This window comes from Mesocricetus auratus, unplaced genomic scaffold (genome assembly GCF_017639785.1).
Source record: "Mesocricetus auratus isolate SY011 unplaced genomic scaffold, BCM_Maur_2.0 Super-Scaffold_100003, whole genome shotgun sequence".
Taxonomy (NCBI): Eukaryota; Metazoa; Chordata; class Mammalia; order Rodentia; family Cricetidae; genus Mesocricetus; species Mesocricetus auratus.
In genome coordinates, this window is record NW_024429188.1 from 56955830 (window position 1) to 56974482 (window position 18653).

Genomic DNA, 18653 nt, shown 5'->3' on the forward strand with positions numbered 1-18653 from the left:
ATTATGCTAAACTGACCAGTGAATGTCTCTATGAAGCCAGAATGCTAAAACTAATAAAGTTTGTTCCTTCCCAAATTATTAATATATAAAAATATAATATATGAAGAGAAACAAGACACCTAGTGTCTATTCAGAGAAAGAAAATAAATGTAACAAAACATTCCAAGAGAAGCTACTAGTGGGCTTACTGGAAAAAACTTTAAGAATTTATTTTTACATTTTATTTACTTAATGATAAACATAAAACAAAAAATAAAAAAATTGTAGATATACAAAAGACAAAAACAGAATAAAAGCATATTATTAACAAAAAAGTTTAAATTGCAAATTAAGGCATCCATACAGGAAAAAAAGAAGAAAGGAACTGCAAAGTAACAAATCAGAATAGTAAGTCCTTACTTGCCAATAATTACTGTAAGTGTAAATGGATTTTATTCTCTAGTCAAAATACAGAAGGGCAGAATAAAGAAAACAAAAGATTCAATAATCTTTTTCTATAAAATACTCATTTTAGATTCAAGGATACCCATATTCTGCAACTAAAGGCATGGGAAAATATACTCTATACAAGTAGTAAGCAAAAGAGAACCAGGGTATTTACAATTAATATACATTAGTTTACATTTAAGAGAGGGCCTAATTATGTAGCCCAGATTGGCCTGAGACATTTGTAAGTACTTCAACAAATGGTAAACATTATTATTATCACAATAAATACACTGTAAGGAAATGGTGATGTATGCCTATAATTGCAACACTCAGAAGGCAAAGGAAAGAGGATAACAACTTTTAGGCCAGTTTTGTCTACATACACACTTCTGGCCAAGCAGAGCTATGTATCAAGTTCTTATGATAAATTCATCAATCAATAAAAAAATGTAATACTAAAAGAATAAAAAATGAAGATGTGTAAAGTGATGAGCAAAAAGTTTCTGCACCCCGATAATCCTCTCCACCGATGCAGCAGTTCAAATCAAACCAAATCTAACCGAATTAGAAAAAGCCCACGTTTAAAGGATTCAATGCTCCCGGATGGCCTTCCAACCCCGCAGAGAGGATACTGGAAATGGAGACCAGAAAAACCATGAGTTTGTTCTCTGGGGGACAGTTTAAATACCCTTTGGGAGAGGTCTTGAGTATCGCTGGGGGAGGCATCATCATTTGGCGGGCTTTCTGAGATGCAGAAGGGTTTAGAGGGAAATGGGGGAGGGGACTTGGGTGAAGTTTTCACCATTACATCCCAGACTCTTTGGATATATGGACGCCAGGGGCTGGGGTGGAGCTTCCAACGTAACAATGAGGATATTAACGGTATAGTTAAACATTATATTAAGTATGCATTTTGGTAAGCAGCAAACTGAAAAATGATGTAACTACTAATCACAACCAACTTCTTCTTTGTTAGGGACAGAAGTTGGGAAATGTACTTTCAGTGATACATCATGATTTTTTTATTTTCTTCCCCCACCTTACTATTGCTCTTTATAGTTATTATTTTGAGACAGGGTCTCACTACATAGCCCCAGCTGGCTTAGAACTTATTATGTAAATTAGGGTGACCAGGAGCTTGTGGTAATTGAAGACATATACCACTACAGTCAGCTATTGCTTTCCATTTTGAAGTATGAAACTGTAAGGTACAGAGTTAGGAGAAAATGATGTCCTAAATTGGGAACATCCTGGGAGCATTTTTCCTTCAGTATTGTGATTGAACAGATAAGGATGTCTGGCCTGTAGCAAGGAAAACTAGCAAACATCCACACCCTCTTATTCAAATTTTCAAAAATCACATTTTTTAGGGAGAAGACCTGAAGAAAGTTTCTGAGGTAGACTTATATTTCACAGTTAAAGAGATTATCTGAAACATACCTTAACAATTGAATCTGTAAAACAGTGAATAATAATACTGTTTTGTTCCCAGATCTAAAGTTCACTAAAGTCCGACTCTGGATATATCTTTTCCAAATAAGTGCCATACAAAAGATGGTCAACTTAATATTTGAATCAGGCATCTACTTTTAGACAAATCAGTTGGCTAAACTACTGCAAGCTCTAAGTTCTTAGCCATTGGCATCTGAAGGGCTCACTGGCATGCCTGCCTATGTATCCAAGGAAGGCATTGGGTACATAGGCAATTTACTCTCATTTTAGATGTGGGAAATGCTATGCTTCATATAGAGGTACCATTTCTTTAACGAAAAATTTTTTGATGTCAGTGGTAAGATGCTATTAAGTGATTATATTCTTTTCACATTTTAAAAAGAATTCATCATTTTAAAACTTGATAAGCACAAGATTCTTCAAGGTATTGACAACAATCCACTGTTTTCAAATAAAAATCTCAAATACTTAAAATTATGAGTTGTGACCTAGGCTGTAATGTAATTGTACACAAACATTGTTTTTAAATCAAGCATGACTTTAAAAAATCTTCATAAAATAAATTTATACCTTACCTGGTAATTGTTTTGGTTTTGTGATAACCTCAATTGGTTTGACGATACAAAATGTGAAGAAAAATTACTCCGAGATGGGTTAGTATTACTGTATATAGTACTAGATGCTGTGTGCAATGAGGTCCGTGGCGTCAAATGGTAGTCTCTATTTTGATACAGTACATTGTCTGAGACATCTCTAATAGTCACCATTTGTGAATTTGGCAGGTTTCTTCCTGGTCCAGGCAAAGTTGTACTTTGGTTCTCAGCTCGAAGGGAATTGCTACTTTCATACAACCTTGAGTAGCTTGTTATCTGTGCTCCCATTGATGCCAGCTCTTCTTCTCTGGCATATTCATCCTCTGCATCTCCCGTCTCCATCGCAATGGACAAACAAGTTCCTTCTGCTGAACCAGGCTTCTGTGTGGTATTTCCTCCCAGAATTCTCTGAGGGTAATCACTGACTGCCAATGAAAACACTTCACGAATTTCCAAGTTTTGTGTTCTACAGTAAGGGTCTCTAACAGTTGGCTTTTGCCCACATAAATTATGTGATGCCAGACCTGCATGCTCAGGTTTATGTGACCTTTGAGTCCCAACTGGCTCAATTTTGCAAGGTCGGTGGCACACAGGTGGCTTTTGAGGTACTGTCATTTCAGAAACTTGCACCGGAGAGTTTCCATAGGCTTTCTTTGTGTGATTGTACATTGTGTTTCCAGCATTTAGTACGCTTGTCTGTCTTGACAAAATAATTGTCTTTTCCCCTAGAAGCACAGAAGCATTTTTACAGTGTGCTACTTGTCTTTGAACAGGAATGTGCAATTGAAGTTCACTGTCATTTTTACTGGCTGGTTTCTGAACAGGAATTTTATGTGCTTCTGTAATTTGTGTATTTGCATGCTTTGTTGTCCCTTGCTTACTTGATGAGCTTGCTGGACTGTATATGCCAGTTACAATGACATCATTATTGGCAGAAGTCCAAGAAGTTTGCTGGCTTGAAGGCCGGGCAATATTAACCACATTTCTGACTGTAATGTCTGGAGTTGCCAATGAGGTACCAGAAACAGTTCCTGCTGTTCCTGATTCAGAGTTCTTACTACTCATCTTTCTTCGCTTATTGCCAACCCAAGTCTGCAAGGATAAAAAACATGGCAATATGATAAAAGGTAACAACAAACTTAGAAAATCCATTTCTATGTGATTAATTATATTTTTGTCATAGAAACAAAGCCTACACATGGGCAAAAGGAAAAGATCCAACAAAAGATGAAACACCCAAATTCTAGGAGCAAGCATGATTAAGGACTCATTCAATAACTACATGAGAACATTCATAAGAACATATTACTCTCTGCCATAAGATCCACCCAATTAATATGTACTAAAAATTGTAAAAATATTTAAGAATTCTAAAATTGTTTATATTCTTTGACCTATTAAATATATCTTCAGGAATATATTTTAAAAATATAATTATAGTTTGGCCAGTTATAGGTCTCTGCCTTTGTTCTTTTTTTCCTTTTTTAATTTAAATTAGGAACAAGCTCGTTTTACATACCTGTCAATCTCAGATCCCTCTCCCTCCCATCCTCCCCTGTCCCCCACCAACTCCCTATCCCATCCCTTTTCTGCTTCTCAGGGAAGGTGAGGCCTTCCATTGGGGATCTTCAAAGTCTGTCATATCATTTGGAGCAGGGTCTAGACCCTTCCCCATATGACTAGGCTGAGAGAGTATTCCTCTAAGTGGAGTGGGCTCCCAAAGCCCATTTGTGTACTAGGGATAAATGCTGACCCACTACCAGAGGCCCCATAGATTAACCAGACCTCCAAACTGACATCCACGTTCAGGGTGTCTGGAACAGTCCTAAGCTGGTTTCCCAGCTATCAGTCTGGGGTCCATGAGCTTCCCCCTTGTTCAGGTCAGCTGTTTCTGTGGGTTACTCCAGTCTGGTCTTGACCCCTTTGCTCATCACTCCTCCCTCTCTGTAACTGGATTCCAGGAGATCAACTCAGTGTTTAGCTGTGGGTGTCTGCTTCTGCTTCCATCAGCTACTGGATGAAGGCTCTAGGATGACATATAAAGTAGTCATCAACCTCATTATGGGAGAAGGGCATTTGAGGTAGCCTCTCCACTATTGCTTAGATTGTTAGTTGGGGGTTATCCTTGTAGATCTCTGGACACTTCCCTAGTGCCAGATTTCTCTTGAAAAGTACAATGGCCCTCTCTTTTATGGTATCTCTTTTCTTGCTCTTCTCTATTCTTTCCCTGCCTCAATCTTCCTGCTCCCTCATGTCCTCATCTCCCTTCCTCTTCTCCTCTTCTCTTTCTCTTAACTCCCTCTCCATAGAAGCAGAAGGGTCATTGCAAGAGGTCTCTGCATTTACCAATGCCCACATCAAAAAAGGAGCTTCTCTATCCAAAGGTGATGGGAGCACTAATCTGAGTAAAAACATAGCTATTTAGACATCAATTTAATGAGGACATAGTCTACAGTTTGCAAAATAAGAGCTGTAGTTTCCTCCCTAGCCATGTGATTTTGATGAAGTTTACAGTACCAATAGTGGATCTTTCCTGTAGAGCAAGACTCATATCTGAGAAGAGTGGCTGGTTACCCACTTACCTGACCTGAGTCCACACCTTTCTTCCCAATCTATAAGCAGATAATAATAGCCATATGGAAGACTCCCCAGGCCCCAATCATCCTTGGGGATCTATAGGCAATTAATATCTTCTGAGATAAAGGAAATGCATTTTTTCTTTAGTGCCATAGTTTCCAGTAATGAGCCCATGATCTTGTAAACAATTCCTCAACTAGTACAATGCAAACAGTCCTAATAAAATTCAAAATCATCAAAAAGTGCTATGGAAGGAGATACAGAGAGACACACAGAAAGAAACTAAAGAAGGCATGGAAGTAGAAACATGACTAGGTGGGAAGGGGAAGGGGATCATCAGAAGTGGGAGATGAACAGGAGAGGGGAATGGGAGGTGAATATGATCAAAAAACAGTATATACATGTATGAAAATACCATGATACAGTTCATTATTATGCATAATTAATATATGCTAATAACCATTAAAATGTAGGCACAGATGTAGACAAAGTTTATAGTTAATCATATTATTCATATACCTATATATAAATCATGAAAGAACACTAAAGGTCAGCTCTTTAACTCATTAGAAAACACTCATAGTATTATTAATCAAATGTGCATTCATCATATTGCAGCCTAATGGCTTCTATTTTATGGATATATATATATAATGTGGTTAATTGCATATTACTATTTACATTATTTTAAGAAATATCCATTATTATATACTTAATTTTGCATGTTGGAGATGGTGGTTCCTTATTATGCAATACTAGAAGAGAAATAAGAAAAATCTATTATTTTCTAAATGCCTTTCAACATTTGAAAATTTTGTTTACCTCAAACCTTTAGTTTGAATCTTGTGTAGTATTTACTAATCTGAGAATTGGTAAAAAGTAAATGATTGTTTTTGATTGGATTTCAATTGTTACTATTATTTTAATAGATCTTATCATTCATTACATATACCTATTTTCGTATTAGGATATTCACCTTTTTTAACTGATTTGTAAGAGCAATTTTCTATAAAGGATACCATTTTTGGTTTATCATTAATTTATAGTAGTCATTTACTTTTTTGCACTTCACATAAAAAGTTTTATACAATGAATATATTACTTTTAAAAACAGAAAAAAAGCAATGAATAAAGGTAATAGAATAGCTTGGCATTTAGGATTTAATTATAAAATATATTCTCCTATATAAGTAATTTATTATAATTACCTTAGTATAATTTCCCTGAATCATAGTTCTTTTTTAAATACACAATAAAATACTGCATTCCATAATGTGATTATGCAACTTTATATTAAAAAATCCACGTCATATGATAAACTACTAAAACACTATAATCTTTTAAGAATTAAGCAAAATAAATGAGTAAATGAAAAACTTAAATAAACTAGTCTCACACATAAATGATGTGAGATTTATTTTTGCAAATATTTAATGATGTGCATCTGAAAAACCTCATAAATTATCCAACTTTCAGTGCTTACACAATGTAGATACAGCATTAATTTTGCTATAATATTGTATTACTAGATTCCGCAGTGACTATTCTTCATATATTTTGGTGCTACGTTTTAAATTATATAGATGAAAAAGCAGAGGTCCAAAAATAATAGCTTTGGGAAAGATACCATGTCAGTAAGGAGCAAAAGTCTGCTTGAAGTGTTCTTCTTCCATTATCTCCCATGAAGTGAGTAGAACCTCCTGAACTAGTTGTCCATCCACTATCTTACTTTCATGGTTATATTTTCAATAAAGAAAGTATTACAGAAACTGTGATGTTCCCCTATGCTTCACATGACATAGTGGGAATTTTAAACTCAGCCTGACTTTCTGGACCAGGAAGAGTGGAATCTACAAGCAGGATCTGAAATATGTGTGAGTACAAATATCACAAGTGAAGAAAACTAAGAAAAAACTCTCTGGATAATTTCCCAAAAGGTGAATTTCATAAATATTTAAAATATGTTTCCAGCTTTCAATTTAAAAATACATAAGAGAAATTATGTATTCTTATGCTACAAAATATATACCATTAAACTTTAAAAATATGGAGGAAAAACATGGTGAATTAGTAAAATTGAATCTAGGAACTATTATATCTAAGTGCATCTCTGGGCCATATGTCTGTCTTACATATTTTTATTGTTTGCATATATAGCTGAATATTATATATAATAACATACACAGTTTGATATATTACATACACATAGTTAAATTCAGTAAAATATCATGTACATATGAAATTCGGCTATCTAGTAACCCAAAAACCTCATTTGTCTGAAACAGGGTCAACAGAGATGTCACAAGATTGATGCAGCTCATTAATACAGTGACAACTAAACTTGTAACCCGCTTTCTCTGATTTTACACATATTTTGAACAAATACATTATCATAATTTTCTACAAATTAAAAACAAAAAATTGAAATGGAATTGGTAGTAACAGAGGTTCTTTTTTTTCTTTTTTTTCTTTTTTTTTTTTTTTTGGTTTTACGAGACAGGGTTTCTCTGTATTGTTTTGGAGGCTATCGGTCCAGCCCAGCCTCGAACTCACAGAGATCCGCCTGCCTCTGCCTCCCCAGTGTTGGGATTAAAGGCGTGCGCCACCACCGCCCGGCTGTAACAGAGGTTCTTGATGGTAGGGCCCCCTAATACTTAAAAATTTTCACCCAATATTGCTCATTGGAGAGGAGGGGGAAACGATGCAGTCTCAGTCTCTGAGCAACTACTAAAACTGCATATGTGAGTGTGAACAAGGAAGTGGAGGCAGCAAGTTGAGATTTTCCACTCCCTGGATTCCATTTTATATACTTGTTCCTCAAAACCCATTTAGTGGCAGTGGGAGTTTCTATTTGTGTTTCTCTTCATTCATTTCCAAATCGTTAAAATGATTATGGTTCTGTGTAGTGTGAAAAGCAGAAAAAACAAGTGGAAAGGCAGAGAATACTAGAAGACTGGTAGGACATGGAGCTGATGACTATTAACCTCAAGGTAAGGAACATAGTCTAGAGGAGGTATGGGAGTTATTCGTGGTGATTGCTTTTGTGTCAATGGGAAGAATGAGGCGTGAATGACACCTTCAAACAACTATAATTCTGAGTAAGGTTAACAAAGAATTATTGGCCCAGATTCTCTGATTATATTTGGAAAGTCAGAACTTAGTGTTAACATAATTTCTGGAGGTTAGGAAATCCTGACAGAGAAATGTCCAAATCTAACCTAACTCAATTTGAGCAGGATCAGAATTTAGGACCATAGTACAGTAGCTCTGCTTTGACTTGTAGAACTGGGAGATTATAAAGCATTTTTGAATTATTACACCAAACCACACGTTTAGACGGATTTGCTAGATTCCTGCATGTGCGAAACAGTGATCACATCTTGTTTCTTTAAGTATGACACATCATTAGGAATGACACTATGTAGCTAGCTGTTCATTAGCTCCCGTTGTGAAATTCTCACAGTGCTTTAGAAATCTAAATTCCCTCATTCATATTATTTTATAGAAGCTCTGCTTACTAATTGCTTTGTTGGCTAGTAATATATGATGCCATCTTAGTAGGATAAAGAAACAGCATCATTAGTCTGTTTCAGAGGATGAACCATTGATCAATATTAATTAATAAGATGTTCAACTCAAAGTTTTCAGTTGGTTTTGAAGTGTTATATTTCTGAGTGGAACCTTTAATTACTCTTCTTATAGTTTTAGAGCATTAACAGAAGATTTAATTGAAATGTAGTAGGCAGGTGGAAGAATAATTAAAAGCAAACCAGTATTAAAGTTTAGATTTATTTTCAAAAGATCACTATTAAAATAGAAAACCATCTAGCATAGGTATATATGTTTGCTTATATGGCTGTTAAATAAAATACAATGAGCACATAAGAGTGTTTCATCTGTCATGTTGACTCCATGTGTAAGGCAATTGCTTTTTTAATCTTGGACATTTGATTTTCCTCTGTTAGCTTACATATTTGTAAATTTCTTTACACAGAGTCTCTATCCCAGACTCACCTATGTAGTCAAGGATAATATTGAAGTTGTGATCCCTACCCCTGGCTGCCATTATTTCCTTAAAGTTGTTTGCCATGCCACCCAGTTGATGTGTATGAAACCATGTTAGGCAAGTAGTCTACCAACTGACCTATATTTCCATGCCAATTTTTTAAAGTACCAGTAAATTAATTGCACTTAGGCATCTGAGAAACATTGAAATTACACACAGTAGTTTTTAGTTTAGATAGGTGATTTGTTTTTCTTTTGGCACAGGATATGATGTAGTCAGGTCATGCTTGAACTTATTACTGCAGTCTTTAAATTCTTTGGGGGCCTACCATGCAGCTGCCAAATCAATACACTGAGATGGATTCTTTCTTACAAATTCCTGGTCTTAGTTTTTCTTGTTTCCAGTCAGCTTTTAACTTAAATTATCCCATCTACCATTTTACTCTTGGCTTTTACCATTCTCTGCTCTATATGTAATTCCCTCCTTACTCCATAGCTGGCTGTGTGGCTATGTGGCTGGCCCCTGGTATCTTCTCTACTCCTTTTCTCTATCCTCATTTTTCTTTCTCCTTCTATTTATTCTTTCTGCCTGGCAGCCCCAGCTATCCCTCTTCTGCCTAAATATTTGCCATTCAGCTTTTTATTAGATCAATCATGTTTTTAGGCAGACAAAGTAACACTGCATTACAGAGTTAAACAAGTGCAACATATTTTTGCATCGTTAAACAAATATTCCACAGTATAAACGAATGTAACACAACTTAAACTATATTCCACAACATACTATATAGTACAGGATGAACACACATTTCTAAGCACTGTTTCCACCTTTCAAGTGCTAAGATCACAAGTATGCTTGATGCTTGAAATCGTGCTTTAAAATAAATACTGTATAGGAGAGACTAAAAATGTTTCACAATTAACTGAAATAAGGTACTTGGGGGTAAATTTTGTGGGAGGAATATAATCTCAAAAGAAAAATGTTGTTCACATAATATTAGCAATAAAGTTCCTATTTTAGTTCCGAAGAATTCTCATTGCACACTTCAGGCTTGCAGGTTTTTTGTTTTATTTTGTTTTTTTGTACAAGGTTTCATGAACGTCAGGATATTCTCAACATGGTATGTACCCAAAGGTGAACTTGGACTACTGATTCTCCACTGCCTTTTTCTCCCAAGTGCTAGGATTAAAGGTGTGCCCCCAGCCACACCTAACTTTAAAGTGCTTATTTTAAAAATACGAGGTCCCAATCCTATACAAAGATCTACAAGCAGCTGAAGAAAGCTTAGAGTGGGAGAAATAGTCTGCTCCAGGATAGAGCACACCAACTGTTTTTTCTATGCCAAATGGTCAGTCCTGAAAACATAAATACAAGTATCATATGGACTGAACAGGTTATACTCAGGAATGTATTAGTATATATATATATATATATATATGCATATATGCATGCAATAACAATTAGTGAGAATAGAGGCCATGAATTTGAGGGATAATGAGGAGGACATATGGGAGGGCTTGGAGCAAAGAAAAAGAAGGGAGAAATGTGAGTATATTATAATGTCAATAAAAAAATCTATATATTGACATTTTATCAATCTTTTAACAGATATAACAAATTACAGCTCTTTAGCTTATAAACACTTGGAACATCCAAACAACCTTAAAAACTTGTTTAATTTTTGGGATGATATTTTACTGCAAGAGTGGATTTTATATTTTATAGAATGTTGGGGTTTGTTTTAATGTTTTTGTATATCTGTTTTCTTAAATCTTTAAAGTTAATACTTCTGAGCAACTTCTTTGAAACAGGGTTGAGCTATGTTGATAGTCTGGCTTTGAAGTTATAAGGACCACACTGCCTTTGCCCCCTGTGCTGCAATTTTGGGTATACACCACCACACCCAGCTCAACAGTGCATTGAAAAAGCCATATAGTGTTTTCAAAAATTACGACACTTCTAATCCAGAAGAGACACAGAGAGGAATCATAAAAATAATGAAATGAAATTCATCGTTAAGCATAATTGACATATCCTAATAAAAACAATTAATAAGAAATTGTTAAACAGCAATCAAAAACTCAAAGTTCAATTATTTCCAAAGTTCTATATTTAAAAGTACAAAAATAAATACTTAAGAAATGCTTGTACTTAAAAAGTTGAAAATAAAGAAAACTCATTGTTTGGGGGTTACAATGATTAAACCTTACCCTAAGCTGCTCAGGTATAGGATCTAAAAATTATGCTCCTATTTATTAAGTACACTGTTTTTTTTATTTCAATAAACTTGGCCATATAGAGAGAAAGCAAAATCCATCTCTCAAAGACAGGTGACAATTCTTGGGCCAGGAAGATCAGAAAAAAAATTATGCTCCTAGATATAAGAAAAAAAAATTATGCTCCTAGATATAAGCACCCACCCCTTGCAAATACCTAATTCATCAAAAGGAAAATGAAAAGCATGCCATAAAAATGAGTGTAATGACAATCTAAGGTGATGGTATAGCAAACAGACTATACACAGGAAAAAAAGAAATGATTTTGAGTTGCCAATATTTGGAGGCCATAAAATTCTTTCAGGTCTATCTTAAAAATGTACTATCTCTAAATTTCTTCTTTCAACACATTTTTAAAATATCATCATCATTCTATAACCATTACCACTACTTAGTGTCAGAAGGTTTTTTTATTCTTTTTGGAGGGAAGATTAGCATACAAAAAATTGGTTTCATTATAGCATTTTCATACATCCATGTTCTAAATTTCTTTACCTTTTTCTATATCTCACTGTTTCCTTCATTTTGACTATTTTTGTTTGAATGTTTTATTAAACCTTTTAAATTCACTTTACACTCAGAGTGAATACTAAATATAATGGACTTAAGTTCTGAGGAAAACACAATGACTTTATATTAAAAGTAATAAAGATATCTCTCAAGTGAGACACAAACTGCAAAAGATGGGGGAAATCATAGATTTACAAATCTGCAAACTATTTTGCTGAGCTTTTGACAGATTGGAAAAAGAATGAAAATTCAAAACAATGCATTTTTGTGCCACTGATATTTTCCTGGAATGAAGAGAACTGATTACTTTACAAAATTACTTATATCTTATACAGTGTTATACTCACATACCTACATTCTAAGAATTGAAATCTAATATTCTCATTGATTTAGATTTTCACTTCATACTCAGTATAAATATAAATATCTATATTTCTACACTCTCTATATTAAAAACAATAAAATTAGTTATAAGGGGGAATACTGCAATGACAAATTAAAAATATGAGAAATAATCCACATTTACTTTAAAGTAATGCTAAGACAAAAGGTAAAATGTCCGAGGAAATTACAGTTGGAAAAAAGTTTATTTGTATAAAGTGCAATCTCAACAACTTGCAATATTTTATTTTTAAAGATTTATTTACTTATTATGTATACAGTGTTCTGCCTGTAAGTATACCTGCAAGCCAGAAAAATGCACCAGGTATTATTACAGATGGTTATGAGCCACCGTGTGGTTGCCGGGAACTGAACTCAGGACCTCTGGGTCATCTCTCCAGCCATCATATTTTACTTTTAAAAAGCTATTAAACATTTTTCTTTGATATTCAGTAGTTAATTTCAAGGTGTATTTAAAGTTATCAATAGAAGATATTTCCAGTTTTGACAGAAATGGGAATCTGAAAGCTAGTCTCAGGCCATAAGAATATTTTTCCCTATAGTAAATGGCATCATTTCCTATTTGAATGTGAATATATACATTAGTTCTGAAGAATTTTGGAAACAGTTCTATCTAGAGATCTTTTCTATAGGATCTTTGAAGATATGATTGTACAACAAAACAAAACTTGTAAAAGATATATCCCTTTTCCTCAAAATTAGCCGAATGACTGCCACATACGAGAAATTTGTGATTCCCAAATTGTTAAGGTTTCACACCAAAAGGATTTGTAGACTGTTTAAATAAACATGAAAGGGCCAGTGCATTCAATAATTGGTCATTAGTTCTATTAGATTTATCACTTGCCTCCTCTCTATCACCTCATTGGTGTTCATTAATGTGTAGCAGCTTTGATTTTTTTCGTAACAGAATAAAAATTTCCTTCCTCTTATTCACAAGACACTAAATATATATATTTTCCTTAGAAAGAAAAGGTATCCATAAAAAACAACTGCACTTTCCTGAAAAAAATAAAAAATGCTCAAATCCTAAATTCTGAGGAAAAAGTTTAAATACAACAATAACAAAGCTAGGCCCATGCAGTTGCTTTTGAAATTCTCTTTCACTATTAATGTGGAGGCTCGGTGTAGATTCAATGGGAGCTTCAAAAAAGCATATAATCAACATCTCAGAACTAATGTTACTATTATTTATAAGTTCAAAGATTTATGTAAGAGATATGTTCATACTGCAAGGCTTTTAGTGTTTCCAAGGTATTTACGAGAACAAATATGACTGTGTGTGGGTATCTCTATTTATCAAAACAGTATTTTTACACTAGGGAAATGAAGCTGAGTATGAAGTTAGAACTTCATACCCTGAATAGTTTTTCTTATATTAAGCAAATATCATTTGTAATAAAAAAGCTATAAATTCAAGTGTAAGACCTCAATACTTACCCTGACTACACTGAAGTCCAGCTTAGTCTCCTGTGCACACTGTAATATGAGCTGAAAGCAATTTTTACTTTGATTTGTCATTCCATTTTCATAATAACGCTGTAAAATCCTTTGTTGTTCTACAGTAAATACAGAACGTAGATTCATCTAAAAATAAAAGAAGATACTCTGAAAATTGGAATAAAAAATTGGGAGGTGTAGAATTTGAACACTTTTGTTTTCTTGATACAATCTCAGTGCTTGTACTGCACAATTTATTTAAATAAATTAATCCTCAGGAATGGGCAGCTATTTGTGTGCTAAAAGGAGACAGCTTCTCCCTGAAAAAATATATACATTTAATTTGCTTAGAAAAGCACAAACATCAAAGTCAGAAACATAGAAAACGAAAAAGAAAAGCAAAAATGAAGCATGTTCTTATCTGGTTAGTGTCAGTACATGGGAAAAACGGTTTTCATTGAAATAAATATTTATGGCTAGTAAAGCCAGAGATGGTGTTAGCCATACACAGTCAATTATCAACAGGGACACTCACTGTTCTTTGTCAAAAAGAGCATCTGGTATATGTCTTAACACTCAGAAGCCATGCTCAAAAACAAAGGGAACTTTTTTTCCTCACTCTGTGATATAAGGAGTTTTATTATATGTTTAAAACCCTCTCTTTTTAATGTTTTCTTTGTTTTGTTTTTGCTCTTGAGATAGGCACTCAAGTAGCCCAGGCTGATCTCCAATTCCTTATCTTCCTGCTTCTACCAAATGCTAGATTTACAGAGGTTCACAAACACCCGTAGCTCAACAAAACATTTCATTACAAATTAGAAACAGAGTAGGGGGGACTAATAACCATGAATGTGCCTTTGCTTTGTATAATACTAACCAAACTAATTATATTAATAACTATAGTATATAAATGAAAATTTAAGATCAGTTTAACTTACTAAAATCCAGTGGAAACTCTAAATTGACACCATCAAAATTAGACAGTTTACTTTCCCTGCCAACTGATAAGATATTTAATCCAAAGGGCTAAGAACTTTGTGTATTCCACAGGTAAATGACAGGGCAAACTCTACTTTTAAAAGGATGAATTATAGTCACACAATGATTTTCCTGAGCAAAGTAGTTCTTTAAAATAAGGAAAACTGCCACAACAAAACAAACTCAGTCAAACTAAATATTTTTCCTAGTATACAATGTATTAAAACAATCAAGTTCATTAATATGAAAATACAAATTATTTTACCCTACTCTGAATACTTATAACAGTAAATATATCCAATAAAAATCGAGGAACTATAAAGTGTAACCATATACTATAGTATGTTATTGTTATTTTTTTTACTTTCTTTCTTCCTTGCTCACACAAGCCCTTCCCTAACTGTTAAGAGATTTGATTAGAGAAAATTAAATATGAGAGGCCACAAGAGAAATAAGAGTAGACTATCTCAGGAACATTTAGAAATAAAGACCTCCATTAACTTTCTGAAGGAGAGTTTTGAAGGATATTCAGTAATGTGGATGTCAACTTGACCAAACACTCAAGGATGATTGCAACAGTAGGTAGGGAGAGTATCCATCAAAACAATTTTGACTATTATGGCTTCCAACTCTTGAGTTTATCTAAATGGCTCAACTACAAGCAGAAGATGATCCAGATGATGGAAGTCAAATACCTGAAATACCTTATCTGATTTAGAAACCAGGTATCATGCAATGGATTCTGACAGTGGAAAATTTCAAATTATAAGTGCATAATTAGGATAATCACTCTGATCCTTTCCTGTGCAGCTATACCTACAGCAAAAGCCTAAACTGCAGGATGCAGGTGATATCCAAGTGTGAGGATACCTCTCTCGAAATGCAGGATGGACTATTATCCTATTGACTGGCTGCAATCATTACACTTACCCAAATACAACATGACCCTTACAAAGAATATCAGGACTTCTCCACTGATAACCAATATTCAAATGTAAGAGACTGAGCAGCAAATATATCTATAATTCTGGTAATAGGAAATGCTAAGGAATGTTTAGTCTTTCCCTTAAATTCAGCACTAATAGCAAAAAGACACTTTGATCAAAGGAGCTATTTTTCTTTCAAGTTACATAAATTCATTCTTTACTGTAACAACTAGATAACCCATCTGGACAAGATATCATTATATCTATGCATACTAGCTTTGTTTGTCTACCTTAAATAAACACACAGCCAAATTTCTTAACCATTTACAAAGCAATAACAATTAGAAATAATCACTTTATTTAAAAAACAAAACAGCATGTCATCGGTTATAGTCATTGAATTAGCATGGAATGGAAAGATGGTTGGAATTGGGTGACTAACTATCGAAATCACAAATCATTTAGCCTTACCTCAAGATTTTCTAGTCTTATGTTCTATGCATCTCCCAGCCACCCAGCACACACCAGACTATGGGTATAAGGTAGCCTAAATGCTACCTAAGCTGAAATGCTTACTATTCAGTAAATAACTTCATTTCCTTGAGCACACTATTCTTGGTGTGTAAAATGTTGGGTTGCAATATTTGCCTTGCCTACTAATTAATCTCAGTTCCTACAAAACAAAAAATTCAGTTCACTTTTCTCAAGTTTTAAGCCATATGCTTTCAAATGCAATATTCAGTGAACGGTAAGATTACTTCATTTCCTCATCTGCATTTGTTACTGTCAAGATTACTGAAAATGTGGTCAGTAGGAATATAATTTGTAGATTGTTATGGTTACATTACTTGGTATTTTTCTTGTGCTAAAGAGAACATGAACTCGTGCACTCATTTGTCATCTGTGTATCTTGTTTGTATAAGTATCTTGTTCAAATAGTTTCCAAATATTAGCTGCTTTTTAAATCATTATTGGGTTTTCAGTGTTCATTATATATACTGGGTTATATATGCTTTACCAGAAATATTGTCTTAAGGGCTATCTTCTTATAAGATATCATTTTATTAAATTAGTATTTTAAAAATTATTTTATTTTAATATTATTTTTAGTTGACTGTTTTTTCATGAGTGAGAGAAAAAATGAAATTGATTTGGACAGGAGGGGATGTGGGGGAAGATCTTGGATGAGTTGGGGAATAGAAAACAGTAATCAGAATATATTGTATGAAAAACCTTACTTTTAATTTAAAAATTAAAAATCAAGTAACAAATTTGAGATGGAGTAAGGGGCTGGGGCCCTAGAGGTGTTGGAAGAAGGAAATGTGGGATGAGTTGATGGGACAAGAAGGAAGCAGGGAATATTATAATTATATTTTTATATTTTAATTAACATTCAAATATATTTCACAAAGCCGGAGTTTCAATTTTGATGAAGTCTATTTATGTTTTCCCCTCTTATTAATTGTGCTTTTTATACTAATTATGCTTAAATTGGACCATTCTATATCCAATACCTTTTCACATGAAATTTGGAATTAGTTTGAATTCTGCTGTGATTGTGTTTGCAATTATACTGAAAAAAAATAGATCAGCTTAATTAAATTCATTATGTTAATATTATTATGTTTCTTCATTCATTAATAAATTTAGTTACATTTTGATTTCTGATATTTCAGTAACATTTCAGCCTTGTGTTTGATTTTAGAGGGAGGGATTAAAATTAAAATTTTCACCATTCAGTTCAATGTTATTTGTAGATTTATCAGCATTACGCTTACTAGGTTAATAAAATTTCTTATATTTGTATTAAATGAAACATCATCATCATCAGTGGGCACTTAATTTTTCATGTCTTTTTGCATATCTGTTGAGATGAAAATATTTCTTGTCCTCTAATATTTTGACATGGTAAATTTTGTATTTAATTTGTAATGGTAAACCTGACCTCCAAGTTGTGGTTTATTCATTTGTTTTTTTATATATCACTTGAGTTGATTTGTAAATATTTTTATCATAATTTTGAGTCCACATTTTTAGGGATATTTGTGGTTCCGTTGTGCTCTATTTAGGGTGGGTACTAAACTAATGAGTTATGAAACAGGTTTTTAAAATATATTTTCTAAAAGAGATTATACAGAACTGCTCTACTTTGTCTTAACTACCAAGTAAAATTATGGAGGGTCAACTCAAAGGATAAAGGTACTTTCCACCAAGCCTAATAATGACCTGAGTTAAAGCCCCAGGACCTACCTTGTGCAAAGAGAACTGACTCCTGAAATCTATCCTTTAACTTCCACATATGGACACACACACACACACACACACACACACACACACACACACACACACACACACACACTGTCATCAATGTGAAGCCTTAAACTGCAAATCACATTTCTGTATTAGCTAAGTTTAAGTGAGTTTTGGTACTGTGGGTCATTCCAGGAATTTGGATCATTTAATCTAAATTGCTAAATTTAAAAGTGTGAATTTATTTACTACATTTCCTTTATATTTGCATAATGACTAGAATCTGCCATGCTTTACCTTTTCCCTACTTGGTATTGGTAATGTGTTTCTTTCCTCTTACTTGTGAGCTTGGCAAGAAGATTATCACTTATATTGATCCAAAAGAGCTAGTTTTTCATTTCATTGATTTTGACAACATTTTCCTGTCCTCATTTACATTTATGCTTAATTTCTGCTGTAACTCTTTCCTGTTTACTTTATTCTGGCTTGTTTGGACTCAATACTATTTTACACAGGTTCTTAAAAGAACTTATACCATTGTTTTGAAATTTATTTTTCACAAATACAAGCAATTTTGTTACACATTTCTACTTCTATGTAACATTTCACTCATGTACGACAAATTGTAATAATTTAAAGTTGCCATTCAGTTCAAAGTATCTTCAAAGTTCCTTTGTTTATATTTTAATTAACATATCTAGGTATTTTTTTGTCTGGTATTGATTTCTACTTTGTAAGCAGAGAAAGTACTTTGAGCTACATAAAAAGGGGAAACTTTGTCCATATATGGTCATTTCTCTAAATTCTAACTTCC

At 33.6% G+C, this 18653-nt stretch overlaps 1 protein-coding gene across 3 annotated transcripts in view; it reads right to left on the reverse strand.

Moving 5' to 3' along the window:
- Hdx (highly divergent homeobox) overlaps positions 1–18653 on the reverse strand; it is a 120168-nt gene that overhangs the window by 84447 nt on the left and 17068 nt on the right. For 2 of the 3 annotated variants that reach the window (XR_005876814.1, XM_013122729.3), the window contains exons 2-3: positions 13686–13832; positions 2457–3566 (exon numbers count right to left, since the gene is read on the reverse strand). Coding sequence is in view for 2 of the 3 variants with exons in the window: in XM_013122729.3 (XP_012978183.1) it covers positions 2457–3566; positions 13686–13832 (1257 nt within the window). In the remaining variant the exon portion in view is untranslated. The remainder of the gene's footprint in view (positions 1–2456; positions 3567–13685; positions 13833–18653) is intronic. The other variant, XM_040744338.1, reaches the window with a different exon arrangement.